General features: G+C 42.7%; 1 protein-coding gene across 1 annotated transcript in view; it reads right to left on the bottom strand.

Moving 5' to 3' along the window:
* YWHAG (tyrosine 3-monooxygenase/tryptophan 5-monooxygenase activation protein, gamma) overlaps positions 1-12,028 on the bottom strand; it is a 28,848-nt gene extending 16,820 nt beyond the window's left edge. Inside the window, exon 1 of the mRNA XM_008594571.1 lies at positions 11,746-12,028. Within this exon, the coding sequence (XP_008592793.1) occupies positions 11,746-11,832 (87 nt within the window). The 5' untranslated portion in view covers positions 11,833-12,028. The remainder of the gene's footprint in view (positions 1-11,745) is intronic.
* Between the last annotated feature and the right edge of the window lie 1,944 nt (positions 12,029-13,972).

Here is a 13,972-nt window from a genome sequence, read left to right as displayed (position 1 = left end):
ATCCAACCACCTGGCCCTTTCACTCTTATACCCAAGATTTAGAGTCTTCTACCCATGAGAGCTGAAACCATGCATAAGGTCACCTAAGGAAAGTGTAGAGTTGGGCCGGCCCGTGGCTCACTAGGTAGAGTGCGGTGCTGATAACACCAAGGCCACGGGTTCGTTGAAACCATGCATAATAAGGTCACCTAAGGAAAGTGTAGAGTTGGGCCGGCCCGTGGCTCACTCAGGAGAGTGTGGTGCTGATAACACCAAGGCCCCGGGTTCGGATCCCATATAGGGATGGCAGGTTCGCTCACTGCCTGAGCGTGGTGCTGACAACACCAAGTCAAGGGTTAAGATCCCCTTACTGCTCATCTTTAAAAAAAAAAAAAAAAAGTGTAGAGTTGAAGTCAGAATGTGAAACCCTGGGGAAGAGTGGGCACAGAAAACTCTTACTACAATGTAAGTTCTACAAGGCATGGGATATTATATTCTCCAGTTCTTAGACTAGCCTGGCTAAGACTAGACCCCTACAACCCTCTACTAATCAGTCTTCCTTTCTCTGCCTCACTGTCCTCTTGTTCCATTTCCACATTGCTGCCCATGATCTCACCAGACCAAAAAAATTAGATTATGGTCCTCTTCCTAAAACCCAAACTCCACAACACCCTTTGTGAACTGGTTCCTATTAACCTCTTTAGACTAATGTCCTGCTCTTCCCTCAAATGCATGCCACTGCAGCACTCCCTGAATGCAGCCAATTGTGAATAAACAAATTGCACACCAGATTCTGCTCCTTCTACATCCTGAAACTACACATGCTATTCCTTCTGCTTGCTTATTCCTTCCTCCAACCTTTCCCCCTTTCAAGGCCCCCTAAAAGACCCTGGTCAGGCACCACTTCCTCTAGGAAACCCTCCCTGATGTCCAGTGTCCCTCCCTAATTGCACACCATGCTGATGCTTACCTTTTTTTGGTGGAATGAATATTCCCACGAATGTTCAATAATGCCTCCACCACAACTGTATCTTCCCTGAGTGATTTTGGATCAGTATCATTCATCTCTTTCACCTGCCTAGAATGTCTACAAAATATTCAAATGTCTACGAAAATACCTTACATAAAATATAAAAAATTAGCATCTCTTTTCTTCTTTTGATCTTCACCTGAATCCTCTCAAAACATGTTCCAAGGTTATGCCTTCCTCCCACGTCTATTTTTTTGAGTGAGGTATACACTTCAGTTCTGACTGGCATCCTTCGACCTCCTGGCAATATCTATAAGACTCCAAAGGCAAAACTGCAGCACTCACCTCCTCATGTTAAATCTCAAGTTCTCTTTTGTTACATGATACTTAAAACACACTACAATAAAGGGACCAAATGATGTTTTCTAAAGAAACCAGATTACACTTGTATTGAATAGTATCTCTGGACTGTCCTAAAGGAAATTTGCTCTGCTGTATTTAAATTTAGACTATATACCGCCATCTCAAGGTCAACTAAATGCAAAAATTATTAAATATGCCGTAGTCTGAAGGATCTTCCATGCTTCTGCAAATGAAACATGTACTAAAATTAATAAAAACAGATTGAGACAATTAAATGAACAGCAATATCTATTTTACCCATGACTCCTTTTTGAAAACTTAAAAAGCCTTTTAAAATAAGAACCTTAGATTTAGAAATTAAATGTGATACATATATGAAAACACTTCCCAAAGTAAATGTCAAATTATACTGCAATATTTTATCTAACAGTTTAAGATCTTCTATCTTCACAAAAAGACTTTAGTAAGTGCAGAAATCTACAAAACAGGTATAAAACATTTTGTATCAAACCCTAAGTTTTTCATTGTGGTCCAGATGCTTTAATTCGTCAATATTTCAGAGTAAATACTATGCTGCAACAGCTCACTAAATAATGGTACTAAATTTTTTATAACATATATAAACACTTACTAAAAAGTTAGTCTTTAGCCATTACTTTAATATGTATACACACATACATATATATAGCAAGCCAGATGACCAGAGAAAACCAATACCAAAACACAACAGAGTACTCGTAAATCCAAAATAAGAACTAGTTTTAATTCATTCAGCAAGTGTTTTTGAGAACTGATGTGCCATAGTTCTAAATAATAGACATATATTTCACACAAGTTTTAAAAATTCAATATTACTATAGCTCTGTTTGAAGTTTACCATATTGTTTTTCCTTCCTCAATAAGTAGATCTAGTTCCAAAAAGCAAGTCTTTTTCTGCAGGACTGTCAAATGATGAAAAATAAATTCATCGGCAGCATACCCACTTAAATTACTGATATCATTAAATTGGTCAGCTCCACACTTCTGAACATGGATTCTAACCCAGGCATCTGGGCCCAGACAGTATTTTATTTATATGTATATACAACAGGTACGCGCGCGGACGGACGGACACACACGGACACACACACACACACACACACACACACACACACACGTAGAGAATACTCCCATTCTGAGGGCAAAAAAAATTTTGTTTAAATGCCTGAGGCTGGCAATTTAGCTCACTTGGTTAGGGCATGGTGCTAATAACACCAAGGTCAAGGGTTCAGATCCTCTTATAAAAAAAAAAAAAAAAGAAAAAGTTTAGCAGGCAACAAAGCCAAACAACAGCAAAACTGGTTTATTCACACAGCCCCCAACTGGGTGTTAGCTCTTCTATCAAATTACTGGTAATAGCCAGAACTAACAGAATTGACAAAAAAGGCAAGAAAGGGGGCCAGAACCATCCTGCAATGACAGAACTCTTCCCCTAACCCACAGATGCCCCATCATCTCCTCTGCCCCCTCACAACCCACCCAGGCTTTCGTCCCCCTCATGAGAGTAAAGGCTGTTGGCAGGCAGCACTCAGATGTCAACTGAAGGGAAGCAATCCTCTTAAACTCATGGGAAGAATTAAATTATCTGTCATCTAGATTAAACGCTTTCAGTAAGAAACTACACTCTGAGGTTGTCAAATTTGAATGTAAAGAGATTTTGCTGGTAATGTAAGCATTTGTGGCAAATAAAGGGTAATTTTAGAGAGATAAAATGCCATCTTCCAAAATGGTAAATAATCCCAAAGGGAGCCAGAAGAGCAGCAAAGTACACAGACATAATAAGATCGGCCAACATGCTAAAAAATGGTGAAGCTGGGTATATTCATCTTTATTTTGTATGTTTGATAGTTTCCATTAGTTAAAGAAAGCTAGGCTTGGCACATGCCTATAGTTTCAGCTACTTGGAGGCTGAGGCAGGGGGATTGCTTGAGCCCAAGATTTCTGGGCTGTAGGGCACTATGCCAATCAGGTGTCCACACTAAGTTCGGCATCAAAATGGTGACCTCCTGGGAGCAGGGGACCACCAGGTTGCCTAAGTAGGGGTAAACCAGCTCAGGTCAGAAACAGAATAGGTCAAAACTCCCGTGCTGATAAGCTAAGGGAAAAAAGGTAATCATTCCAACCACAAGAAAGAAGAAAAGGGAGATGCAGCCTTACCTCAAATAAGCTAGTCTCAAGCCTTCTCCTTCTGCTTCAACATAATTTTTCTTTTTTCTTTTTTTTTTGTCTTTTTCGTGACTGGTAAGGGGATCGCAACCCTTGGTGTGGTGTTGCCCGCACTGTGCTCAGCCAGTGAGCGCACCGGCCATTCCCATACAGGATCCGAACCCGCGGTGGGAGCGACGCTGCACTCCCAGCGCTGCACCCTCCCGAGTGCGCCACGGGGCCGGCCCTTCAACATAATTTTTCTAAGAGCAGAAGGGCAATGTGCCTTTCAAATTTTGAACCATGTATATATACAAGGGTACAAAAGTTCATTAGAAAACAGAACCTGAAAAACAAGTTCATTCTATGAACTTTCTAAAGTAACCTATTCAAACAATTAAATTTTTCAAAACTGGGCCGGCCCGTGGCTCACTCGGGAGAGTGCGGTGCTGATAGCACCAGGGCCCTGGGTTCGGATCCCACATAGGGATGGCCGGTTCGCTCACTGGCTGAGCATGGTGCTGACAACACCAAGTCAAGGGTTAGGATCCCCTTACCGGTCATCTTTTAAAAAAAAAAAAAAACTGTTAAGAGGTAATACCCAGTACTACTGATGGTTTCAAGAGCCTTAAAAATTATTCTCTGCTATTGTTCTAACAATTCTGCTTTTGGGTCTGTGTCTTAGAATATAATTTGTGTTTGAAGCGTTAGCCACAAAAAATATCCACAGCAGTATTTATTTATTTATTTTTTCCTTTTTGTCTTTTTTTTCGTGTCCGGCAACGGACCGCAACCATCAGTGTCGCGCCCGGACCGGGACCGGCAACGGGATCGCAACCCTTGGTGCTGCGCCTGCCCCTCGCTCAGCCAGTGAGCGGGAACCGGTCTGTATGTGGGATCCGAACCCTCGGCGGGAGCGCCACTGCGCTCCCAAGTGGCACACTGTAGCAGTGCGCCACCGGGCCAGCCCCACAGCAGTATTTATAATGTAAATTTGGAAATAGCCTAAATGTTAAATAAAAAGTAATTAAATTATAACACATCTACAGGATTACTCAGCTACTGAAAATATTAATGACAGAAGAAAATACATCATTGAAATAATGCCAAGTGAAAAGGGCATGGTACAAAACGCTCAACACTGCAGAAAGATGCATGACGAAAATATCCTTGCATGGACATCATTATGAGATTCTCATCCTTTCCCCCCCAAATTTTCTAGAGTGCCAAAGGCCACAGACATTTGTCTTCAGTAGTTAGTTCTACTGATAATAGCCTTCCAAAAACTATAGACTCTCTTAGAAAAGCACAGCACCCAGGCCGGCCCGTGGCTCACTCGGTAGAGTGCGGTGCTGATAACACCAAGGCTGCGGGTTCGGATCCTATATAGGGATGGCCGGTTTGCTCACTGGCTGAGCGTGGTGCTGACAACACCAAGCCAAGGGTTGAGATCCCCTTACCAGTCATCTTTTGAAAAAGAAAAGAAAAGCACAGCACCCCAAAATCCAAGATATTCTAGAACATTCCTTCTCTACTCAACTTGTCCCCACAAGCTTCCCCTGCCTTAGAATGCCCTTTTCTGCTGTTCTTATCCTCCTATCCTGTTAATTCTCCTTGCCATTCTGGATAGGGTCATTTTTTCAACCTAGTTTCAACTTCCACTGCAAAGACATACTCCTTCACTATTTCCTGTTAGGCTGCTACAAAGGAGTACTATACGGGAAAAGTTCAGGCAAAAAAACAAAACAAAACAAAACAAAAATAACTATAAGCCTATTTCTACATCCTTAAAGAACCAGCACCATAGGTAACTTTGTTTCCTAGGTCTAGGCTATTTAAATATGATAGCTTAAGTATCATATTAATAATGCCTTTTAGAACGCCAAAGAAATGTAAATGATCTCTACTGCTTCAAAAGAAACTTGAATTTTTAAAGCCTTTCTCTTGTAACCTCTTAGCCATTTCTCGCTTCTCTGTACCACTGCAGCTGCTATTCACACTCAGCTTGTAGGGGAGGGTGGACAAGTGACTGCTCTTCAGCTATTGTCACTACATGTCCAGCTGGCCATTGCTGTCACTGTCATATTCTCAGCCTGGACACCCTTGTTCTAGTAACAGAATTATTAAGAGAGAAAAAGCTGAGCACCTGAGTCCTATGCAGCAAGTTTGGCATTGCATTTCTCCAAAGATAAGGCATGTCTCCAAAGATTAAGAGGATTAGACCAATGAGTTTATTTGTACTTTTTTTGTGTGTGTGTGTGTGTGTGTGTCCTTTTTGAGACCGGCCACACAGCGCTCAGCCAGTGAGTGCTGTGGTGCACCGGTCATCCCTACATGTGCTCCCAGCGCCGCGCTCTCCCGAGTGTGCCACGGGCTTGGCCCAGACTTTTATTTTTTTAATGTCATGTTAAAAATCTATTTTTTTTTCCTTTTTGTCTTTTTTCGTGACCGGCAACGGATTGCAACCCTCAGTGTCGCACCCGTACCGGACCGGGACCAGCAACGGGATGGCAACCCTCGGTGTTGCGCCCGCACCTTGCTCAGCCAGTGAGCGGCCGGTCTGGATGTGGGATCCGAACCCTCGGCAGGAGCACCGCCACGCTCCCAAGCGGCGCACTGTAGCAGTGCGCCACCGGGCCGGCCCAAAAATCTGTATTTTTATAGTGTAAGAACACTCCCTTTTCTATTCACCTGCTCACAACCAAACAATGTTATAGAGCACATGAGCAGTATTCAACTCAGGTAAAGAAAAATCTATTTCTGTGAGACACACCCTTCTTACAAGTGAAGTGTTGATGGCAATGTGGCTTAGACTTTGCCAATTCTTTAAAAAGACAAAAGAAGACTCAAGCAAACAGTCTTAAGATTTACAATTTAAATAAATAAACAAACAAATAAATAAAAATAGTACCCACCATGCAGGTTTGCTTTGAGGAAGAAAAGAAATAAGATATTTAAAAGCATTTAACAGTTTCTTGCCATTAGTAAGACTCAATAAATTATCACTATTATCATCATCGTTAATCTCAGTTAGATAACAAGATGGGTGCAAATAAAGAATAAAATTATATCTTAAAACAAAGTTTACAATTTTTACTCCCTGTATCAGCCAGCTGTCAAAAATTTAAAAAATTAAGAATTTTTGCAAAATCGGGCCGGCCCGTGGCTCACTCGGGAGAGTGCGGTGCTGATAACACCAAGGCCTCGGGTTCGGATCCCATATTGGATGGCCGGTTCGCTCACTGGCTGAGTGTGGTGCTGACAACACCAAGCCAAGGGTTAAGATCCCCTTACCGGTCATTTTTAAAAAAAAAAAAAAAAAAAAAAAAGAATTTTTGCAAAATCATGCAAAATCATTTATTTAACCATTTCTCTTAAAATTAAAGCTTTCTTTTGGGAATTTTTATTGATTTCATGTAACTAGTTTTCTACCACTCAAATTTATAAATTAGTAAAATGTCAAAATTTCAAAGATTTACAAGTACCAATTTAAAGAAAGATGATATCGCTGGGTAGTTAATCAAAACATAGTCCCTACATAATAACAGATGGGAATACCTGGTATAGCATTAAAAAACAGAGCTTAGAAAAGAAAGCAAAATAAAAGATAGTGGTTTATATTAATAAAAAAAACAAAAATAAAATTAAAAAGTTGTTTTCCTTTGACTATTAAATATACAAAGTGGTCCTTGCTTTTCTTCCACGTCCTGTGGAATCTAATAGGAACAAGATACCCTACCAGATAAAAGATTAGGGTTGGTGATATTGGGGGTGAGAAGAAAGGGAGAAAATAGCTCTCATTCACTCTTATTCAGCTCCTGATGGCCTCAGAGCACTTTGGTAACCAAAACAACATTTTTTTTTTTTTTTTTTAAAGATGACCAGTAAGGGGATCTTAATCCTTGGCTTGGTGTTGTCAGCACCACGCTCAGCCAGTGAGCAAACCAGCCATCCCTATATAGGATCCGAACCCGTAGCCTTGGTGTTATCAGCACCACTCTCTCCCGAGTGAGCCATGGGCCGGCCCCAAAACAACACATTTAACATCTTATGCTGGAGTCCCGTCAGTTTAGAATACCATGCTTGAATGGCTCACCACTCTCAATACTGCAGTGTTCATTAGGGACTACTACCACACAGCAGGGAAATCATTTATAATAAACTCAGCCTTGGGGTTGAAAATGAGTCACAAAAACACCAGCAAAATTTCCATAATCTCCAGTTAATGGTTCACTCGGATTTCAGTTAAATTGTTACTTATTTGGGTGAACATCATATGGCTTTTAAGTTCTATAATTTTAAATGGAAATACAATACAAACCTAGCTAAAGTCAAGTCCCTTTTTACAATTTATACTAAAAAGGTTCAGATGTTTGAAAACAAAGACAAAGGGAAAACCAATTATCACTGGCTGTGAGCTGCTGTGGGCAGTTCATTATTGACACATTCCTGAATTGGTAATCATGTTTTGAAATCCAGCCAGCTCTAGTCCAGACCAGCATCACTTTTTTAAAATACCATTTTCTCAATTTTTTAAAAACTAGATAGAGGTAGAAGTGATGGTTGCACAATACTGTGAATGTACTAAATGCCACTCAATTGTACATTTAAAATTTTATGGTACGTGACTGTTATGTTAATGTTATGCTATGTGACTTTTATCTTAATAGAAACAAAATAATTTTCTCCACTCTTCAATAACTTAGAGTTTGGCCTAATAATAAATAAGGTCGCCCCCCCCCCCCAGCACTAGAGATGAATTCCTATGCAGGGTCTGCAATTAATCCAGAGGACTGTAATGAGGATGCACATTTAGCAACATCTTTTATTTCAATAGACTTCAAAAGATATGACATTTAAAAAAATAATTAGAAAAAGTACTTAATATTCATTGCAGTTATTGTGAAGGGTAACACAAAAAGCAAACTGTTATCTGTATTCTTTCCACCCCAAAGAGAACAATTCAAAACACATGACTCTCGGAATAATGGTTGGCAGAACTCCACCTCCGAAGAGTCTACAGAGGTGTCATTACTCCATTAGTGATAATGGCTATTGATCTAGCCTCCCGGAAGAGCTAGGAGGAAAAGTCAAATATTTAAGATAGTAAGAATTTTAAAATCTAATGATTCTACAAAGAAGAGTCATTACTCCATTAGTGATAATGGCTATTGATCTAGCCTCCCGGAAGAGCTAGGAGGAAAAATGAAATATTTAAGATAGTAAGAATTTTAAAATCTAATGATTCTACAAAGAAGATTTTTAATATATATAATTATGATAGCCTTTTGCCATCCATTCTCCCCCCTACCCAACTGAGTTAAATTGCTTAACCCAGTAACTTCAACAAAATTAGTAGCCCAGAACCTTTTCTCCCCCGAGGTAAGTACCAGTAGCCTACTTAGAACATTAACTTAACTTCTCAAAAGGCTATTAAAAGCCAAAGGACGAGACAGAATTGTCTAACAAGTAAAAAACATCTACGTGTTCACTCTCCCCTTAAATGCAAGACTACACATCCATCCTAAAAGATGTTTCCTCTTTCCTCCTTTTCAAAATACTGCTTGTTATCTCTATCCTGATCATTCACATACAACTATTACCATGCAAAGATCCCAACAGTGCTATTACTAAGATAATTTCATTAAATGCAAATAAATTTTAATCCCTCTGTCATCAGGATGATTTCAGCCCTAAAAGAGAGCTCACTTGTACAGCTACTGATGTTTAAAACACACACACACACAGACACACAACACAGAGTTCACTTGCATAAGACTAAGTTGTTTCTTTGCACTTTGCAAATTCTCCATAATGACTTTTATTAACAGGGAAACAGTTCTATACATAGTTACCATTTTGGAGCACCTACTACATTCCTTATTTGATCTTCACAGCTTTTTCAAGTAGGTATTGCCCCATTTTACAGAGGAGGAAAGTGAGGGTAAGAGGTAAGGCTCAAAGTCACAGTAAACAGGTTTGAAAAAAAAACACGTATTTTTATAAAAAATACTTTTCTTTCCTCCATACTCTGTCAGGGAGCAGAAGCACGAATATAACAAAAGACAATCTTCCCAAATCCTGACCTAAAATGTTTTGTAATACGTTCTCATTCCCTAACAGTTACTGAAAATAACCCAGTAGGAAGTCATCACTTTTTAAAGGTTTTTGTTAAAATCTGCCAAGTTAATTATTTGCAATAAACCCAAGTATACATCCCACCTCCGCACTATGCATTAAGATTTCTACTTTTATTCCATAATTGTCCAGTTTTTAAAATAAATGAAACAAATGTTTAAAAGTATGAAAGTATCTTATAAACTTTTGTGAGACACTAGAGAAGGTGAACATGGCATATCTAGAGGTCACTGATTTGGATGTCTAAGAATAAATGAAATTCTTATTTTTTGGAACAACTCTTATCTGGTGGAAGACGAAGCAGTCGATTCCACCTGGTTTATCCACCTGGTTTATCCGCTAATTTCTGCATTACCTTGGACAAATGCCATTTGCATACTCCCTACCAGCCCTTAGGTGCATTGCAGCCTCTGTGTCATTGTGTGTGACATCACTGGGTTGCTATGGATATAGGTGCGAGGTCACTCGCTTTCCTGTGAAACTAGAAATAAGGAAAAAATTAGAAGAGCCTAAGTAACACGAACTAAAGATATTTCCAATGTTGATTATCTATTAAAAGCATAACATATCATTCCCATTAAACGTTATAAGATAGTAACTGTAGCAATATATTAATACAGCAGTATTCCCAATTTCAGAACAGATTCTGTTCCTTAATAAGACAAAAACCTTTTTTTGCTATGTAGCCTGTTTAAATATAAAGGCATCAACATTGTCATCTTCTAAGAACCAGTAAAGTCATTCAGAAATTAATACCTACAATATTTCATTTCAAAGATTTAACATGTAAAGTACACTTCTGCATCCACATCACACTGGAGATGTATTCTAAAACCTTTGTTACATAAGGCAGGAAGTTAAATATTAAGACACTGAGCAACCTAATTCATTAATTAGATTAATTTTTCCACGTTTTATTTAGTAATATTCACTACTTCCCCCCTTCCTGTAATATCAAACTGGCTGACAACCCATTAGATAAATATAGTGTTACTGACAAAATGGTGCAACACAGGCAGGAATCTGCATCCCAGACAAAATGCGACAACTGAAGATCAGTATTCTCTTTTCATCAGCATAAGGATACACTAGCTTAAAAAAAAAAAGGCTCATATGTATCTAACAAAACAAATTTTCTTAAAAAAAGACTTTTTCCTCTTTAAAATAACTCCTCCCAGCCTCCACCCAATCTAGCCTCTCTGCAATATGACAAATGCAGAATCTTCTGGAATGACTTGATACTGCCTCCCACCACCGCTTTGTTTGCAATATCAGATCAGACAGAATATTTTTTAAGCTTATAAGAATTTCCACAGACATGTGCCTGTATTCAAAAAAGAAACGGCATACGTCAAATTGAACCAGTCAGCTAAATCCGCAGCATTTATTTTAAAGGCAATACATACCCTTTTCAATACAAAAACAATAAGGAAAATGGAAATGACATGTTGAGATCAATTAACGAAAAGGCTAGCGAGACAAACGTTCCTCCTTCCTAAAAGCCAAAGGACTTGCTTACGGAAATAGAGAAGGAGAAGCCTTTTGTTAAAAAAACGTGAGCAAAGAGGTTTCGATTTTGCACCACTGAGCCCAGGTTTTAGAGCCTACATTTTTCCCGGGGAGGTTCTAAAAGATCTATCAGGAGAGGCAGCAAGGAAGATTGGGGGGGTGGGGGTGGAAAACTGGGAGACCTGCTGAGTGAATGGGAAAGGCGCCGCCCAGACACCAGGGAGAGAAAGAGGAACCGCATCCATGCGGTCCCCCGCCCCCACGCCTAGGCTGGGAGGAGGGGAAGTGGGGCACAAAGGATGCGCACAGCCCCCGTTCAGGTCCCCTGCAGACCCAGAGACCCCGCTCCCAAAACCAGCTCTGCAAGACCCCGCCCCAGCCCGAGGCCGGGGAGGGCCTCGTAAGCAGCGCCGCTGGGCCTCAGGGACGCTGGGGAGACGCGCGTCACAACCCGGGTCCCCATCGCTATCGGGACCCTCCCCACCCTCCTCACTGAGTGAGATGGAAAGGCCACTCTGCAGTCGCGACAGGCGACCAGCCCCTGGGCCTTACACGCAGATGACCGCGTCTCTGGAGGCGGGGGGAGGGGAGGAGACACTCACGTTCTTCATGGCCGCGGCCATGTCGTCGTAGCGCTCCGCCTGCTCGGCCAGCCGGGCTTTCTGCACCAGTTGCTCGCGGTCCACCATCTTCGCAGGCTGGTTCGGGCCGGAGGAGGAGACCGGGGCGGCCTGAAGGGCTAGGAGGGCGGCTGCGGCGCGGCTGGAGCCCGTGTGCCGGAGGGACCGACCCACGAAGCGGGCGGCTGGGGCGGCGGCGACGGCACGGAGGAGGAGGCTGGAGCTGAGACCGCGAGACCCGGCGCGAGGAGGCTGCGGGGGCTGTGCCTGCCGCGGATGGACAACCCCCTGCGGCCCCGCCCACGCCGCGTGACGCAGCCCGGTGACGCAGCCCGGTCCCGCCTGCGGGCCGCGCCCTCGCCCAGACCCCGCCCGGGCTCTTCCGCGGCTCGCGCTTATGTTCCCCACGTCGGTTCGCTGCCGTCTTCTGGGTGTCCTGTCGTTCCCTGGTGCCCCCCCCAATACCCCTTTTCTCCACTTCACCCCCGCTGCTTCGCCCCAGCTTCTCCAAATACTCCCTCACCCCTTTCCCCTTCAGACCCCCGGCCAGGCAGCCGGCGCGTGGCCCCCTGGGAGTTGTAGTTTATCCTGCCGTGGGCTGATATGTTGGGGAGACCAAGGACAAAGGGGCGGTCGAGACTACAACTCCCAGTGGACGTAGCGCGCAGGCGGAGGAGGATGGCCGGAGGGGTGGGGAGGGTGTGCGGGGGTGCTAAGCCGGCGGCCGCTGGGGACCCCTGGCGGGGAAGAGGGCTGCCTCAGTCCAAGCGAGTGCTGATTCACGGCCCCGCCCCATATTCTCCTGGAAGTTACGAGGGGAGTGGAGAGGGCAAATGCCTCAGCCCTAGACCACTCTTTCTGAGATGAATTAACAGGTCATGGGGAGGACGGGGGGTGGGGGTGGGGGGTTCCACTGTGGAGCCAAACTGTCAGGGTGGTGCCCGCCCGCGGAATGGCTGAGTTATGGGGCCAAACCCAGGGTAACTGTCACCCCCTCCCTCTACAAGGTTTCAGTTCCCCACCCCACCTTGAGGTTCTTGGGCCTGACTAGGTGAAAACATGGGAGGACGAATACCAGCTGGGCATACTGATTAATTTCCAGAAAGGATGCAGCTGTCTGCAGGCTGACCCTGGAGAGTCCCTTCTTCCTCTCCAGGGTAGAATGCTAAAAATTCAATTCAGTTTAGCAAGGGCCTACTGGATGCTTAACACTGGGTTGTATCAGGGAATGGTTGTCCAACCCTCATCTTCCCACCTAGACATAAACACTACAGTCAGGCTGACATTTTCTTGCTCATATGCTTCCCTTTTTGTTGCTTTGCCCCCCACAGATTTGTCATCCCACTTCCCCTGGGTGACAGAGCCACAAAGGATTACTCAAAGCCCATCTCTTCTGAGGAGTGAGAAGCCCTGAAGTGGTTAACTTCCCCGGAACCCTCAAGTGAGAGGCATCCCTTCCTTGGGAAATTAACCACAAATTGGGGTTCTCTTCCTGCATTTATTTTCCAGACCAGGAAGTTACAGGAAGAGACATAGGTGCGGTTTTTGCTAAGTACTGATACAAGCTGGTAACATTCAGTAAAAACAAGTCAGATGACATTCCCTTAGACAGTTAAGTGATCCACCAACAAAGGCTTGATCTAGCAAACATTCCTTCTCCCTCCAGCAACTTTCCAGTATCTTCACATATCAATCAGTAACCTGTCTGTCCTCGATCAGCAACCTTGCTGTGTTAGAATTCTTTATCCTACACTGGAGACTTTATAGCCTGAGGAAAATTTCCTGTCCTTTGCGAGGTCAATATTTGAAATTGCAAGGCTTTGGAAAACCAGGCCCTGTGGAGTACATATGCTTTATAGTATATTCCACATCTCCCCCCATTTTATTTATTTAAAAGAAAAAGAAAAAGCTATAGATCAGGTTGGCACAGTTAAGACAAAAGCATTTAAAGCAAAGTTGGTATCATTTAGCATGGCAAGTCCTTTTAATTTACTTCAGATGAGGACTGATGATGTCATTGTCTTTCAGGGCAGCTGCAGCAGCATCAATCCAGGTGCTATGAATTGGGTGTAATTACCAATTGTTGAAACTCAGGAAAGGGATTCTGATCCACATAATAGTTGATTCTGAGTGCAGAGAGTTTGGTAACGTTAAGCTGTCCAGGACATTACTGCTTCCAAAGCATCTAGTCTTTGTAAAATTTTTGATC

This window comes from Galeopterus variegatus, unplaced genomic scaffold, assembly GCF_000696425.1.
Source record: "Galeopterus variegatus unplaced genomic scaffold, G_variegatus-3.0.2 Scaffold164, whole genome shotgun sequence".
NCBI lineage: Eukaryota > Metazoa > Chordata > Mammalia > Dermoptera > Cynocephalidae > Galeopterus > Galeopterus variegatus.
This window is presented reverse-complemented; position numbering and strand designations above follow the sequence as displayed.